General features: G+C 62.2%; 1 protein-coding gene across 2 annotated transcripts; it reads left to right on the plus strand.

The window, feature by feature from the left end:
• Positions 1 to 6,385: 6,385 nt before the first annotated feature.
• Positions 6,386 to 16,337, plus strand: FBXL16 (F-box and leucine rich repeat protein 16; the record flags this gene model as incomplete). 2 transcript variants are annotated; one of them, XM_082643508.1, is made up of 6 exons in its annotated part: positions 6,386 to 6,417; positions 13,177 to 13,832; positions 14,575 to 15,083; positions 15,454 to 15,538; positions 15,851 to 15,914; positions 16,189 to 16,337. In XM_082643508.1, exons 2-6 carry the CDS (start codon positions 13,191 to 13,193, stop codon positions 16,335 to 16,337), a joined length of 1,449 nt encoding a protein of 482 aa, XP_082499634.1. In that variant the 5' UTR covers positions 6,386 to 6,417; positions 13,177 to 13,190. The 2 variants fall into 2 exon arrangements, with proteins under 2 accessions (XP_082499634.1, XP_082499635.1); XM_082643509.1 differs by lacking the exon at positions 6,386 to 6,417 and having other exon boundaries at positions 13,144 to 13,832.
• Positions 16,338 to 16,696: the final 359 nt, after the last annotated feature.

Here is a 16,696-nt window from a genome sequence, read left to right on the forward strand (position 1 = left end):
GTAGGTTGTCTGGTGGGGACTGGAGAGAATGCCAGACAACGGGGAGGAGCAGACAGCCTTGGCCAAGGCCCTGAGTTGTGGACCCGGTGGATGGGACCCAAGAGCCTGGTGAAACCGTGGGGTCAGATTACAGAGGTCTTAGGCACAAACCCAGGACTCCAACCTCACACTGGAACCCTTGGGATCACTGAAAGCTTTAGCTGACATAGACTCTCTGCTGTCTGTGGGTGTGAAGTTGTTGGGTTTTTTGGTTTTTTTTTTTTTTTTGGCTGTATTGGGTCTTTGTTGCTGTGCGCGGGCTTTCTCTAGTTGCGGCGAGCGGGAGCTACTTTTCATTGCGGTGGCGGGCTTCTCTTGTTGCAGAGCACAGGCTCTAGGCACGTGGGCTTCAGTTGTGGCACACGGGCTCAGTAGTTGTGGCTCGCGGGCTCTAGAGTGCAGGCTCAGTAGTTGTGGCGCACAGGCTTAGTTGCTCCTTGGCACGTGGGATCTTCCCTGACCAGGGCTTAAACCCATGTCCCCTGAGTTGGCAGGCGGATTCTTAACCACTGCGCCACCAGGGAAGCCAGGGTGTGAAGTCTTTACCCCACTGTCCCCCCACCCCAGCCCTCCTGCTGCCCTGGGCCAGAAGTGCGGGCTGACGGATGAAGACAGATGGCGCCAAGGGGAAGGGGGGCATTGGAGCCGCTGCCAGACTGAGCGTACCACTGCCCCCTCCCCTGGCTCCAGGGCCCTTCAGGGCCAAAGAGGGGCAAGGCATCCTCAGGGCTCAGCTGGCCCCTCGCCCTGGGCAAGGTGGGGTGGGAACCAGCTATCAATCACGATAGCCCAAAGGTGGACACAAGCCAAGTATCCATTGACAGATGATGGGTAGACAAAATGGGGTCTATCCATACCGTGGAATATTATTCTGGTTTAAAAGGAAGGAAATTCTGCCACATGCTACAACATGGATGAACCTAGAAGACATTACGTTCAGTGAAATAAGCCAATCACAAAAGGACAAATATAAGTCTATTCATTTGAAGTACCTAAAATAGCCAAATTCATAGAGAAAAAGTAGAATGAAGGTTGCCAGGGGCAGGGGGATGGGGAGTTGGTGTTTAATAGGGACAGAGTCTTCAGTCTGGGAGGATGAAAACGTTCTGGGGATGGTGGTGACGGCTGCACAACAGTGCGACTGTACTCGACACTCCTGCACACTTAGACATGGTTAAGATGGTAAGTTTTATGTGTATTTTACCCAACTACAAATTTAAAAAGGGGTACACAGGGCCTGGCGCTGGGCACATAGAAGGCAAAAGAGGCTCCACTAGAAGGAAGGGAGAGGGCACCCCAGTCAGCTGCCCTTGCTGAGACAGTGGGTCCACTTCTGGCGGGTCACTGGGGCCCTGAGTGCTTTTGCACAGGCCTGGGAGGCGGACAGTGGGCTCCAGGCGCCCTCTGGTGGCAGTGTGAGGAGTCAGCCTCAGACCCACCTCCCACCAGTCTGGGGTCCCTGGCTCCCCACCTTCCTCCTCCCCCGGAAAATGGGTTAGTGTCCGTGGGTGCCTGGAAGGGGTTCCTAAAGGGTGACCTAGTCTGGAAAGGACTGAGCTGGTCCCCTCAACACCAGGCTTCCCCTGCCTTCTGCCCCAGCTGATTCTTCAAGGGGCTCAGTGGTGATGCTGACTGTCACCCACAGAAGACCACAGAAGGCTGCTCTCCTCACAGCTCCTGGCCCCACGCCCTGTGGGTGCTTCCCTGAAGCACCCAGTGTCATAAGCCATCGGAGGTCTGCCACCCGCAAGACAGGGCACCCAGAAGGCCACGCCTGGCCTTGCTTGCTGTGGGTGCAGGAGCAGACATGCTCAGTAAATACCTGGAGAGAGAGTGCATGGGTCGATGAATGATACCCCAAATCTCAGGTAACTCCCCCAACATCTGTGCTCGGTTTGGAGGCTCCTTCGTGCGCCCCCAGCTCCAGACCCTTCAGTGCCCTGACCCTCCAAAATGGGCCTCTCTGCATTCCCACTCAAAACCCAAGTCCTGGCAGAGGACTGGAGCAGATGCTGGGACAAGGAGCAGTCCAAGTGAGCCCTGCCCTCCAGCAGGGGAGGCAACCCCACAGGGTAAGGGGCACAGGTGAGGAGCACATGTGACCGAGGCGGGGCTGGGCTGGTCCCAGGCCTGTGGGAGCAACACAAAGGCCAGACAGAGGCAATGGGGGTGGAGGGATGGGAAGAGTGCCCCAGGTCTGGATGGAGCTTAGGGCCAACCAGGGACAGGAAGCTGGCCAGTGGGAGGTGGAACTTGGCTTCCAGGGGACAGTGAGCCTAGCTCCTGAGGAAATGGTGAGAAAACCCAAAGGGTCAAGTTCTCCCAATTGCCCAAGACCTCCCACTTGGGCTCCCATTTCAGCAGAAGCAGGGGAGAGGGAGAGATGGGGGCTAAGCAGAGGCCAGCTCAGCCTTGCCCCTAGCTGAGCCTATGGCCACCCAGACCCCTGCAGCCAGGACCTCTTGAATGTGTGCTCTAGTTGGCCCAGGGCAGGGCACTGCACCCCTTGGAGGGGCTGGGAGCATGGGAGCAAGGGACAACGGGGACAGTTCCCACAACTGAGAGCCAAGGGGTGCCAGGAAGCTGCCACCAAGTGACACGCTCCAGTGGTGCCCACCATGAACACTGGCCTGGCATGCTCCTGACCAGCCTGACCTAGGGAGCCCTAGGGTGCTGAGTGACCAGCCCTCCCAGAGACCCCATCAGGGAGACAGTCATATCTGCCAACTCTTCCGGGCAGCCTGAGCTGGTTCCGCTTCACCTGCACACAACCCCACCTCCACTCCCAGGTGGAATCTGGCCTTGCCCACCTATGAGCCTGTACCTTGGGACACATGACAAGTTTCCTCCCTTGATGAGAAATCCACCCCCCTCCCCGCCCCACATACACCTTGCATCTTCTCTAGGAGCCAAAAACGCAGCTGCAGATTGATTTGCAGCTGAGCTAAAAATAACTGCCAGGCTCCAGCCAGGGCCCAGGAAAATATCCCATTGCTAGGAGACGTTACTGGGAGACCGCCATTGCTAGGCAACAGGGTTGCCATGGTGACAGCTGGGCCCTGAGTCATCCTCAGCCCCGGCTGCTCCACCCCGCTGCCCCTCGTGAGTCGGGCCTGCGTCCTGGGAGGAGGGAAGGCAGGGAGCAGGGAAGGCAGGGAGCAGAAGCTGGAAGCAGCAGAGAGGCCTGCTGCCCACCGCCCGCCACCCACAGCTGCCAGGGCCACCCCATGCTGCGAGGTTCTCACTTCTGTGGGCGCCCATCTGGCTTCGGTGGTGAGGACTGGCAAACACACTTGTGGCCTTCCTACCCCACATGGTCCCCTCCCCAGGCACTCTCGGGGCTCCTGCCTCTGGGTGGAGAGCAGAGGCAGTGAGGGGCCCAGTGTCCATGTGGCCCCACAGCTTCAGAGCAGGAAGCTTCAGAGCCGGCCTAATCACTAGGGAGCACGGGGCTCTCACCACCTGTGCTGCACTAGGATCTTCAGGGCAACCCCTTGGACACCAGACTCATTTTCCAGGCGGGGAACTACTTGTCTGAGGCCCCATCCACAGAGGGAAGATTTGGGCCCAGGCATGTGGTTCCAGGGCACACACATCACCCCGGAACTCCCAAGGAAAGGCCTGAGGACCTCCTGTGAGGAGATTCAGGGAGTTTCAGAGCCACTGCCCCAGGCCTCCAGAGCCATGAGGGTGACCTCCATGGTAAGAAGCCCCATTCCCGGGCTTCCCTGGTGGCGCAGTGGTTGAGAGTCCGCCTGCCGATGCAGGGGATGCGGGTTCGTGCCCCGGTCTGGGAAGATCCCACATGCCGCGGAGCGGCTGGGCCCGTGAGCCATGGCCGCTGAGCCTGCACGTCCGGAGCCCGTGCTCCGCAGCGGGAGAGGCCACAGCAGTGAGAGGCCTGTGTACCGCCAAAAAAAAAAAAAAAAAAAAAAAGAAGCCCCATTCCCTGATGTGACAGTGGCTCTCTCTCTCATAGCCTTCCAAGGTCTCAGATCCTCACCCCCTCATGCTCCAGAGCTGGAAAGCCCCAGCTGCCTGGACTGGGGAGACTCCTCCATGCCTAGGCATCAAGACAAGGGGTGCTCCAGTTGAGGGGTGAAGGTACTCCAAGTGAGGGGATGCTCCTGGTGAGGGGATGCTCCAGGTGAGGGGTGCTCCAGGTGAGGGCATGATCTAGGTGAGGGACATGGTGCCCTCCTGGCCCTGGAGGGAGGCCAGTGTAGCTGAGACTCCAAGAGCAAGGGGCAGGGTACAGGGCAAGGCTGTGGGCTGGCAGTGCCAGAGACTCAGGGCTTTGCAGGCTGCAGCAAAGAGCAGAGGGAGCCCTGGGAGCATGGGGACCGCATCTGCACTGTAAAGTGACCCCCCTGCACCTGGGAGAACAGGTGGGGGCAGAGGTGAGCAGGGCACAGGTGTTCAGGAGGCCCCCACAGCAGTATGCATGTCCCTCTGAGCAAGAGCTCTTCGCTCAGATTCTCCCAAGGCAGGTGGCCTCTCGGGCCCCTTTGAGGGCATAACTTGCTCTCTGCCTGGGGCCCTGGCACTGCTGAGGGGCAAGAGCCCCTCAAAGTGCAAAGTGAAGTCCTGCCTACCAGTCAGGGCACTGTCCACATCAGGGTCCATGCCGATCCACGCATGCTCTCATGGGGTGGAGGCTGAGCACACGCTGGACGTGACCCAATGGGTCAGACAACACTCTCTCGGTCACCCCGAAGTCTTCACGCACCCCCTGCTTGTCCCACCAAGCCTCCCCCTTTGATCAGTGTCAGCAGGACTCTTCAGTCCCTGCCACACAGAAGAGCTGCCTTCACCCCCACCAGCGTCCCATACACAGCCAGAGTGGCACCCCCCCAAACCAGCCAGGGACAGGCCAGGCTGCTCCCCCTCCACTGCCCTCACCTCACACCAGCACCACTGGGTCCTGCTTCCTATCAAAATGTTGCAAACAACAGCTGGTTTCATTTTCTGTTAAGGCTCTGGGGGGGGGGGGGCTGCCTCTCTGCCCTGAGGCTCTTTCCCTGGTGTAAAAACCCAGCTTTGCTCTCCCTGCACCTGGTCCTTCTGCCATCTCCACTCCCAGGAGGTCCCAGGATGGGCAATATTAGCCTCTGTCCTCTGCCCTGAGCCTGCTGGGAGGCCTGGCATCCCCAGTGGCCCAGACACCCTCCACACCCTCCCACCAGGCCCCACTGCCCCCCCCCCAGCCTGCCCTATAAAGCTGCCACCACCAAGGCCTCCAACCCATTCCAGAGGGAAGTTGCCTGGCTCCTTAGGCCTCAGGACCTTTGCACATCCCTTCCTGAACAACTTCTTCTGCCCTCTCACCCTTGGGGGACTCAGTTTAAGAGTCTTGTTCTCAGGAGCCCCACTCCCACCACCAACCTCGTGCGGTCACCATCACGTGGCCCTCTTGAACGTTCACCGCACTCGTCACTCTCTGAAATGATCTACTGGTCTCTTGTTTCTCGGCTCTGCGGGTGTGCAACTGCGCTCCTCACTGAGGGAGGTTCCTGGGCCTGGCACCCCGCAGGTGCGCGGGAGATGAGAGGGCCGCGCAGGGGGCCTGGCCACCGGCTCCGCAAGAGGGGCCGGGAGGGGAAGCGTCGGACGGCCGGCGCCCAAGAGCTCGAGTCCTCTCCACCCCGCAGGATTCGGGGTCCCCACGGCTCCGCAAAAGGCAGGGCTCGCTCCACCCGGCTCTCCCTTTGCGCGCCCAGCCCTTCCTTCGCCTTCCTCCCTCTCCCGCCTTCCCCTGCCCTCCTCTCCCCTCCCCGCCCCGCCGTGCGCCAGGGTTTGTTATTGTGCGGGCGCCCGTGGCGAGGGGAAGCGGGGTTGAGGGCCGGTCTGGCGCGTGCCCGCGCGCGCCGCCGCGGGAGCGCGCTGTGCGCGCGGTAGGGCGCGGCGGGGCTCAGCATCCTCAGCGCCCCCGCCCAGGCTCGCCAACCCGGATTGGCTACCGGCGCCGGGGCCGCGCGAGGGAGCGGCGCGTAAGGCCGGGCGGGGGGCGGGCGCGGCGCCGCCGGCGGCCGGGGAGGAGCGCGGGGAGGAGGGCAGAGGAGGAGGGCGGGGAGGAGGAGGGCGAGGGGAGGGAGGAGGCGCCCGCCCGGCTCCCTGCAAAGCGGCCTTATTTATCTGGGCACAGCCTCAGCCTCCCCGGTGGGAGGCTCGGGGCGGCCGATCCTCTCCCACCCGGGAGCTCTTCTTCGAGGCGCGGCAGAGGGGGCCCGGCCAGGCCGGGCGCGGGGCGCGGCCGGGCCCTGCCTGCCAGACCAGCACCTCGGCCGCCTCCCCGCTTCGCCGGTGCCCATGCCGGGCTCCCCATGACGGGAGGACGCCCGGGGGACAGCGTGGCATGAGCCAGGAGCCCGGGCCCAGGTAAGGTGTGTGTGCCGGGCCAGGCTTACAGGGCGGGTAGGGGGCCAGGCCACAACACCGCGGAGGCCACAATGAGGACGAGGCGGGGAGGGGGCTTGGGACAGCGTCGCCGCCACCCCCGGAGGGCTTACGTAACCGCAGCCCCTTCCCTGGCTGCTGCAGCTGGGCCTTCAGCCCTGCCAGGCCTTCCCGCAGCCCTTCACCCCAGTGGCTGGCCTGGTCGAGGCCCGATCCCCATGGCAACTGGACCAAGGCTGGGTGTCGGTGCCACTGTGCTGTTCCCCTGTGGAAGCCGAATTGCAGGACCCCAGTTGGGTTGGCTGGGTGAGGTCCTGGACCCCACTGCACTCTGGGCTCCCCACCCCAGCACCATGAGCCCCTGCCCCTGTGAGACGGGTGTTATATACAATTACACTCCAGGAGGAGCTTGTGAACGCGTGGCCCGGTGGCTGATCTGCCTCTGGACACCTGAACCTGGCCCTGTTTGGAGCTGCCACAGTGGGAAGACAAGGCGAAGGGAGGGGGCTGGCCACGTGCCTGGCTCTGGAGGAGGGGTTGGGCGATGTCCAAGGCTGAAGGGCCCCAGAAGGAGAACTGGGCACCCTGAGACTGCTGGGGGAGGGTCTTGTCCTTCTGAGAGTTTGAGTGGGTGGGGAGAGTCCCCACCCATGACCCCAGAAGGAGAGAAGGCCTGGTTGTTGGAGCATCAGAGAACCCACTGCCCAGTGGCCACTCCTCCAGCCCCTCCCAGCCTCTGCACAAGAAGCCTTCCCTCCACGGAGAGAGCAGATGGCAGATGCTGCTTCACCTGCCGCCTCCGAGGGCCCACTGACCAGGGTCAGCACAGGCCTCCCTGGGGCCAGGTGGGGCATGGGGCCCTTTCTTCCAGCAGACTCCTCTGAGGGATACTGGACAGCAGCCTTGGAGCAAAAGGCCTGAGCTGGCTCAGGACCCTGAGAGGTTTGGGGTCCCACAGGCCAGGGCAGAGGCCTGATGGAGACCCACTGGCTTGGCAGGAGGTGGCCACAGGGCTGGACCGAGTGCTGTCTGGGGAGGAGGGAAATTCAAGCCCCAGTCATAAACGCTGGCAGAGCAGGGAGGGCTGTTCAGCCCTCAGGGACCCCAGGATTCATCTGGCCCAGTGCCTGCCTCATCCACGGCCTGGCCTGGCTCCCCCACCTCTACCACCCCTTGCCTTGGGAGGCCTATGGGCACCTCTAACGCTGGGGAGGTTCATGGGACAGATGCCACCCTGCAGCTCACACCCGCTTCCAGGGCACTTGCATGAGTCCTGTTTCCCACTGCTCAGAAGGAAACAAGTGGCCCCGAGGTCAGGGCACCTGGGACACTCAAGACAGCTGGGCCTCAGGCAGGCCTACTCAGCCAGGGAGACACCTCACCTAGAGGTCGGGGAAGGGGTTCCTTGGCTGGCACTGTCAGCTGTCCACAGCCCCCATCTTGTCACACGTGGGAGCTTGCTGCTGTGTCTCAGAGGGCTGGCTCAGGGGAAGAGCGATGGTGGCAGCAAAGGAAGCACTATGGGGTAAGTGGGTGGCCCAGAACCTTCCCTACCAGTGGCCCGGGAGCAGCCTTAGCCAGACCAGGGTGGGCTCAGGCCGCATTCCTTCCCTTGGCAGTGTTTGAGGCACTAGATGCCCCAGGGCTAGGCCTTGTGGGGCTCAGGTCCTTCAGAGCAGAGAGGCCAAGATGAGGACTGAAGCCCAACACCCACCCCTGAGGCACCCGGCCCCACGTGGCTGAACCGCCCTTAGTTTGGCCTCAGGACTTGGTCTGCTGAGCACCGACTCAGGTCTCTCCTGAGGCCCACGTGCTCCCTTCCCAGATCCCCCAATGCACGGGTGGGGCAGCCCGCACCCCAGAAGCATCTCCGAGCTGGGGGCGGGAGAGGAGCGCTGCTGCTAGGACGTGTGCCAAGTGGCAGGGATGTGAATGTGCCTGAGTCACAGGGCTTGTCATGGAATTTGTCAGCCTGCGCTGTGTCCCCAATCCCAAACTATCCTAGTTGTCACCCCAGCCCCTGGGGCCACCACTGCAGATCGACCTGATGTGAGTTTTTCTGACTACTAATGCCCTGCCCAGCTCCAGGGTCTTCAGCTGGCAGGGAGAACTGGTCAGTGCAGGTTCTACTGGGGCCGGGCCCCCCAGCATCCAGGGCACACTGCATTACATGGGGGCATCAGGGATGGAGGAAGAGACCTCTGAGCTTAGGGCCATGAGGAGTGGGGGGTTTCCTGGGCATGAGCAATCTAAAAGAGTGTCCCAGTGGTTGACATCAGCTTGCAGCCTCTGGAAGGAGCGCAGGGGCATGACAGGGGCACGCTGGGAGAGACCCCAGCCAAGGGACCCAGGCTGGGAGGGCACAGGGACTGAAGCAGAACAGAGTAGAGAAAGGAGTCAGCAGCAGGCTGGTGGGGGCCCAGGATTGCCCTCTGGGCCACCATGCCTGGTCTGAGTCTTGGGGTCAAATCCCAGCTTTGTACAATTCTGAAAATTCACTCTCTGAGCCTCTCTCTCCCCACTTGTGGTCAGGCAGTGTTTGATGGGCTCAGACCAGCAGTGGGCGGGAGGGGGGGGCACGTGGTGCTGGGAAGAGCAGAGCAGGACCAGGCTTCCCTCCCTTCTGGTGCTTCCTGTCCCCTGCCCCCTGGGTCTGGCCAGATTATGGGGAACAGGCAGCCAGCTTCCTTAACTCTGCAGCTCTCAAGGTGGGGGTGGGGGGACTCAGTCAAAAAGGAGACATGAGCTGTCCTCTTCCCGAAGGTCTGAATAACGGCAAGGCCCACCCCAAGCCCCAGGGTCTTGGGAGCCTTCTCAGGGACTCTGGCACCAACCCCTCCCTCCCCTATGGACACTGGCGTCTGTCACAACCAGGACTGACAAGCTGAGCTACAGCTCTTCCACTGACTGCCTTCCATCTCGCCTCCTGGGCCTCTGTCAGCTGCACCCCTTTCTGCATGACCCTGATAAATGGACTGCCATTCTTTTCATTCAGCAAGCACTCAGAGGCCACTCAGTAGTCATGCTGTCTGTCTTCAAGGAGTCCCCAGCCAAGGAGAGGCAGACAGGTGGACAGTGATGATAATCCATGTGATGGCGGAGACTCTGGATATGCCTTCTCAGTGCTGGGGGTCCCCCAGGGAGAGGCAGGGGCAGTGCTCACACTGAAGGGTGGAAGAGAAGGAGCTGGCAGGGTTACGGAGCAGGGAGGCCTACTGAGCAAGCAGGGGGACCGGCATGTGCCCAGGCAGAGAGGGGAGGGGAGGAGGAATGCAGGACAGAGGGTCTGGCTGAACTGTAGGGTCAGGACTAGAAAGGGGCCAGAAGTGAGGCTGTAAGATGGACTTGCTGGGTCTCGGGGCCCAGTGACTTGACTTGCAGAAGAGGCAGCTCCTTATGAAGCCCCAGCATGGCAATCTGCAGACCCTTAGCCTGGAAGCCACCAAGGTCTGGAGTCCTCCCGCGAGCCCCTGGGACCCCCCCACCCCATGCTACACATGAGTCTGCTGGGGAAACACAGAGGCATGGTTAGCTCTCCCAAGTGGCACCCTGATCCAGCTCTGGCTCAGGCTGATGAGGACAAGACAACTAAAGTAGTGACCATCACCTCCCTCCTTCTCCTGGGGTGAACCCAGGACCCTCGAGCCCCTGCAGCCTATCCCAGGAGGAGGCCTCCCCCAGAACTCCACTCCACACAGAGACACAACACACCAGGGGCTGAGGCTAAGAATAGTGCAAGCCTGGCCATCTTATTTTAAAAGCCTCTCTTCCTGGCGCTAGCTCCTGGTGCTTATCCCTAAAGGGGAAGTAGTCCCCAGTGCACTGGCAGCTGCCCCTGCCCCATCCTGGCAGGAAAATCCAAGCAGGTCCTCCTGGCCCCACTGGGTACAGCGGGGGCAGGTACCAAGAAGGTGGGAGGCTCTTCAACCCGTCTGGCTGGGGGGGGTGGGGCCAGGGTCAGGGCCAGGCAGAGGGGCCCTCATCCCAGCCCCCCAGGGACCTCTTGCCTAACTGGCAGGCAGACCCATTTCCGAAGTGAACAGTGAGCATTCTCCCAAAGCCCTGACCTCTGGGCTAAGGTGTGGCTGTTTCTAGTTTTGAGGTAAAGAGCCAGGGCTCAGGCTGGGTCAGAGGCTTAAGGATGAGGAGCAGCTGGAGCACAGGAAGACCATGGACAAGGTTGGGGAGCAGCAGGACCGCCTCTGTGGGAAGGCAGCTCCAACCTAGGGCATGGGGGTGGTGCTGACCAATAGGCTGACCAGTGCCTTCTGGCCGGGGATGGGGTGTGGGATGAGGGGCAGTCAGGCCTTGGACACGCCCCACAGGCTGCTGAGGGCCATCTTTGGCATGGCCCCTCCCTCCTGTGGACTCTTTTCCATGGGCCAGTTCCACCCTGAGGTCTGGAGGGTGGGGATGGGACTGTGGGTGTATGCAAATGTGAGCTCCTGTGGGGGACGGCAAGGGAGCCCCGCAGATGCCCGGGGCATACACGTGATCCCCCCAACTCAGGCGCTCCACGTGCACACCCATGGCTGGGAGAATTTTCAACCTAAATCGGCACTGCTCTTGAGTTATTTCTCCCCTGGTGCCGCCTCCGCCGCCTCCTCCTCCGGATCTTAGCCGAGCAGGCGTCTCCTCCCCCCGCCCCACACCCCAAGCCTCCAGGGCCCCTCCCAGCTCCAGCTGAACTGGGTTTGCCGGGCGTACCCCTCCCTACCCCACCCCGCCGCTGTCCGTGGTGGAGCGGGCCGGGCCTGGCCTGGCCTCCTAGCCCGCGCGAAACAGCTGGAGGGGCGCTGTCCATGGTGCTGCCGCCGGGCGTCAGGCCGCCCGCGCCTGCTCTGCAGGAAGCCGGCGTGCCCTGCTCTGGGGACACAGAAGGTATTCAGGCTGGGGCTACCCCTCTGTATCCAGCACAAACCGCAGGAGGGAGTTGCCAGGATAGCCTCTCCACTGGCCCCAGGAGTGGGGCAGGGACAATTGTGGGCTTCATCCTGTCCCTCCATGAGGCACTGCTGTCCCAGGATGGTCCCCTCCTATGTACTGGCATTAAGCGATATCGGGCAGCCCTCATGTCAGGCCACCCCTGCCAGTGTGGGCGAACTGTACCTCCTGGGAACCTCCAGTTCCTAATCTGAAAACGGTGGTAACAGTAGTGCTTTCCCCTGTGCCCCCCACCCAGGCTGCTGTAAGGTTGAAATACACAATTATCCCAGCGGGCATTCAGCAAACGTTGTCAGGGATGTCGTGTATCAGCCAGTGTGAGGCTGCTACCACCTGGTCATGAGCTGTAGTGAAGGGGCAGCCAAGGTGTGGGAGCCTCCTCTGGGGAGGGAGGCCCTGGGGTGGACTGCCAGCCTGGAAGTTCATGGCTACCAGGGCAGGAAGGCCTCTGGACCCAAAGCTGGTTGGCAGCCATGAGGGCCACATGTTACAGTAAGACCCTTGGACCCAGCCCAGGATGCACCCCCTCCCCAGATGTGGAATACTGGCAAGTGTTGTCCTGTCCAGGGCTTGGACGCCAGTGGAGGGTGTGGTGCTGGGAAGAGCAGGGCAGGACCACTGGCTCCCCTCCCTCCTGGGGGCTCCTGTCCGCTCACCCTTGGGCCAGCAAGCTCACTATGAGCCATGCACTGCACGTAGTCCTTGTCACATGCTGTCCCGTGGGGCAGTATCGTCACTTCCCAGGCTTTGAAGTGAGGAAAGTGAGGTTTGGAGAAGGAAGTGGCTCCCCAAAGCCACACAGCCAGAGTGGGGTGAGCCACTGGGTATGCTACTTCCTCGCTGAACGTCTGAGGTGGGGATGGGCAGGAGATCCGGAATGTGGGACAGATGGTAGCGCTGTGGGGGTCCTGCTGCCCCTTCTCTCCAGGGTCGTCTGTGCCCAGTGCCCTCTGCCACCCATTCACAGCCTTGGAGGCCTGAGGAGGGGAGCTGGGGGGTGGTCTCAGCCCCCACCCTGTGGGAAGCTCCCTACACACAGCCTTCCACAGCCAGCTCAGTGTCCATGTCTTGGCTCCACCACTTACTATGACCTCAGGCAAGCAACTCATGCTGCCTCAGCCATGACTTACTCATCTGTACAGTGGGTACAGTCATCACATCATCGTCCTCAGTGGGTTGAGTGGAGGATTAAAGAAACAGTATGTGTGCGGGGCTCACTGTGCTGGCATCACGGTAAGCACCCTGGGAAGACACCTGCCCTTTCTCTGGGTAGATTCTGAGCCACAGAACCTCCTGTAGCCACTGAGATTCTCAGAGGCTAGTATGTGAGTCTCAGATGGCTTACTCAAACCACTCCAGACAGCTACGCAGGCACCCCCCAGAGGAGTGGCCAGAGAATGCTCCAAACCCTCAGTTCCCCAGCCCCTGTCCAGCAGAGGCAGGCCTGGCAGACATTGATGGTGAGCAGCAAAGGTAAAGAGAGCAGTCATGGGGGAATGTCCCTCCACCTCTGTTCTGTCATCTGTAAAATGGGATCCACAGTACCTAGGTATCGAAAAGCTCTGTGAGTGGGTGGAGGTTGAGCTCAGTGCATACAGTAGGTGCTCAAGGAGTGTCGTGGTCATGACCAGCCCTGCCTTCCTGTAACTGCTCAGTCAGGGAGGGAGGGACTTACACTCAGATCCTTTCTGTTGGGTGGTTCTGGGAATGGCATGGGAGGGGACGCCCATGGATAGAAAGGAGTCCAGTTCTGCCCTGGCAGCAGACTCACTACCCTCTCCTGGACCCTGTCTGCAGACCGAGCGAGGAAGATGTCGAGCCCGGGCGTCGACGGCGACCCCAAGCCTCCATGCTTGCCTCGCAATGGCCTGGTGAAGCTGCCAGGCCAGCCGAACGGCCTGGGCACAGCCAGCATCACCAAGGGCACGCCGGCTGCCAAGAACCGCCCCTGCCAGCCACCCCCGCCCACCCTCCCACCACCCAGCCTGGCTGCTCCACCACCCCGGGCTGCTCTGGCCGGGGGCCTGTGCCCCCAGGCAGGGCTCCCCCTTGGTGGACCAGCCTTAGCCCCAGTGCCCGGGCCCCTGGTAGAGCGGCCGCCACTGGCCACAGACGAGAAGATCCTCAATGGCCTCTTCTGGTACTTCTCAGCTTGCGAGAGGTGCGTGCTGGCCCAGGTGTGCAAGGCCTGGAGGCGTGTGCTCTACCAGCCCAAGTTCTGGGCGGGCCTCACGCCTGTGCTGCATGCCAAGGAGCTCTACACAGTGCTGCCTGGAGGTGAGAAGGAGTTCGTGAACCTGCAGGGCTTCGCAGCACGTGGCTTTGAGGGTTTCTGCCTGGTTGGTGTCTCTGACCTGGACATCTGTGAGTTCATCGACAACTATGCCCTCTCCAAGAAGGGCGTCAAGGCCATGAGCCTCAAGCGCTCCACCATCACTGATGCCGGCCTGGAGGTGCGCACCACCACTGGCCCAGAAGGGCAGGGATGGGGGGCAGGGCCAGGCAGCAGCCACTCAGCATGTGGGGGGAGTAGGAAGAACCTTGGGCGCACAAGCAGCAAAGCAGCCAAGGGTGGGGTCGGTGTCCTGAGGAGGAGTGTAGCTCTGGGGTGGAGGGAGCAGGACTGGCTACATAATTTGGGGGACCAAAATGAAAATTCAGGTTCCTTGTTCAAAGATGACTAAGAATTTCAAGACAGCAACAGCAAAGCAGTCAATTAAATGCGAGGCCATGCATGCCCAAGAAGCTCACATGGGGTAGGGAGGATGCTGGAGGAGGTGGGAGGAACAGGGGCAAAGGTCAGAGGAGCAGCTGTGGAGGCAGCCCCTTCCCCAGAACCTGGACTCTTAACATCACATCATGAACACCTATGGCTCTGAGCACCTGCTCTGGCCAGGCCCTGGACTCCCGGGCCCCCTGTGCCCTGCCTCCTCTTTTAGATGTTGTTCAAGTGTAATGAACACACTGTGAAGTGCACTTGTCAGAATACAGCTTGATGCATGTTTACACCATATACACGCTTAAGAACACAGCTTCCTGCCCCTCGGAGGGCTCCTTCTGCCCTGTCTCCTACCATCCTCACCACGCCCTGGGGGAAGGGGCGTGTCTGGGGAAAACCTGGTAAGGTTGCTCCCTGGCGAGGGGGAGGTCGGGGCCTCCTGACCCCCCCGCGCCTGCCCGCCTGCCCGCCCTCAGGTGATGCTGGAGCAGATGCAGGGCGTGGTGCGCCTCGAGCTGTCAGGCTGCAACGACTTCACCGAAGCTGGGCTGTGGTCCAGCCTGAGCGCGCGCATCACCTCGCTGAGTGTGAGCGACTGCATCAACGTGGCCGACGACGCCATCGCGGCTATCTCTCAGCTGCTGCCCAACCTGGCTGAGCTGAGCTTACAGGCCTACCACGTGACGGACACAGCACTGGCCTACTTCACGGCACGCCAGGGCCACAGCACGCACACGCTGCGCCTGCTCTCCTGCTGGGAGATCACCAACCACGGCGTGGTCAACGTGGTGCACAGCCTGCCCAACCTCACCGCACTCAGCCTCTCTGGCTGCTCCAAGGTCACCGACGATGGTGTCGAGCTTGTGGCCGAGAACCTGCGCAAGCTACGCAGCCTCGACCTCTCGTGGTGCCCACGCATCACCGACATGGCGCTCGAGTACGTGGCCTGCGACCTGCACCGCCTGGAGGAGCTCGTGCTGGACAGGTGTGCGCGTCCCCCACCCCGGGGCCATGGAGGGCAGGGCTGGGCGAGGCCTGCCGGATCTCTAAGCAGGGAGCCTAATGGACTAGTGGACAGGCCTATAGCTAGAGTAGGGCTGCAGCAAGGGGGGGCGGGGCCCTCATAAGAGGCCTGCCTAGTGTGGGCTATAACACGAGAGCAGGGCTGAGCTATGTCCCCCCAGTAGGGAATACCACCAAGGGGTCAGGTGGGGGCGGAGCCTGGTGGGGCGGGGCTATGGAAAGGGCGGGGCATGTTGGGGCAGGAGGGGAGTTCACGCCCGGGACACTTCGGGAAAAGGAGGAAGGGGTCGGGTGTTTTGAAGGTGGGCAGCCTCCTTCTGTTGCGACCACAGGTGTGTACGCATTACGGACACTGGCCTCAGCTATTTGTCCACCATGTCGTCCCTTCGCAGCCTCTACCTGCGATGGTGCTGCCAGGTATCAGCCCTCCATGCCTCCAGAGATTGGGGAGTAGGCAGGGGAGGTGGGGGGCACGGGGAAAGCTCCCACCCAGACAAGCCGCTGGCCTGCGCCCGGCCCGCTCAGATCCTGTAAGGAAGTCTGTGATCCCTCCACACCCAAGCGGCCGACGTAAGCGAAGCGCAGAGTCCCCAGGGCCTCACCGACTCCGTGGGGAGCTGAGAACCCCCGTTTTGAACCCACCCCCTGCCCCCTATGGCCTGACCCCAGGAGTGGGGCTCCCTCGGGGCGCGAACGTAAATAGTTAACTCGCCCCGCCTTCCCGCCCAGGTGCAGGACTTCGGGCTGAAGCACCTCCTGGCCATGAGGAGTTTGCGTCTCTTGTCTCTGGCAGGTGAGACCCCCCCTGCCGTCCTCCTGGACAGTGACCACCGACCCCCATTAGTCCGACTCCGCCAGCCCTGCCGGGTCCCCTGTGCAGACCCATACCTGGTGCTGACTCGCTGCGTCCCAAGTCCCAGTCAGAAGGCGGAGACGCCGGGCAAAGTTTAGCCCGGCCCGGTCCTGCCCGGTCCTGCCCGGCCCCCGAGCTCCCTCCCCCAGCCCCGCCCTCCGGAGCCCTCGGGCCGCGCCCACTCAGCCGCCGCCCCGCCTCCCGCCCAACGCAGGCTGTCCGCTGCTGACCGCCACCGGGCTGTCGGGCCTGGTGCAGCTGCAGGAGCTGGAGGAGCTGGAGCTCACCAACTGCCCTGGGGCTACCCCCGAGCTCTTCAAGTACTTTTCGCAGCACCTGCCCCGCTGCCTCGTCGTCGAGTAGCGCGGGGCCTCCCCGCCTCTCGGCCCCTCGCTCTCCTCCCGGCCCCGCCTCGAGCAGGGAGGGCGGTGGGCGGGTCAGCCCCGCGCACGCACGCACGCTCGGGGAATTTGTGCATGCCCCTCGCACCCGCAACTGCACGCCCGCCCTCCACCACGCCACAGCCGCCGTCATCGTTTGCCCGCCCGCTGGGTGCGGGGGGCTGGGGCTCGGTCCTGCGGGCGCTTTGAGCTCGCCAGACGGCCGCGCCTACCACCTTCCCCGCCACACCCCGCTCTGTCTCCCCGCTGTCCCCCCCACCCCTGGCAGGGCCCAGGGGGATTGAGGGGAGCTGGGTCCCTCAGGACACAGGGGCCCGGAGG

The sequence above is a fragment of the Mesoplodon mirus genome, assembly GCF_964341445.2.
Source record: "Mesoplodon mirus genome assembly, chromosome: 15".
Taxonomy (NCBI): Eukaryota; Metazoa; Chordata; class Mammalia; order Artiodactyla; family Ziphiidae; genus Mesoplodon; species Mesoplodon mirus.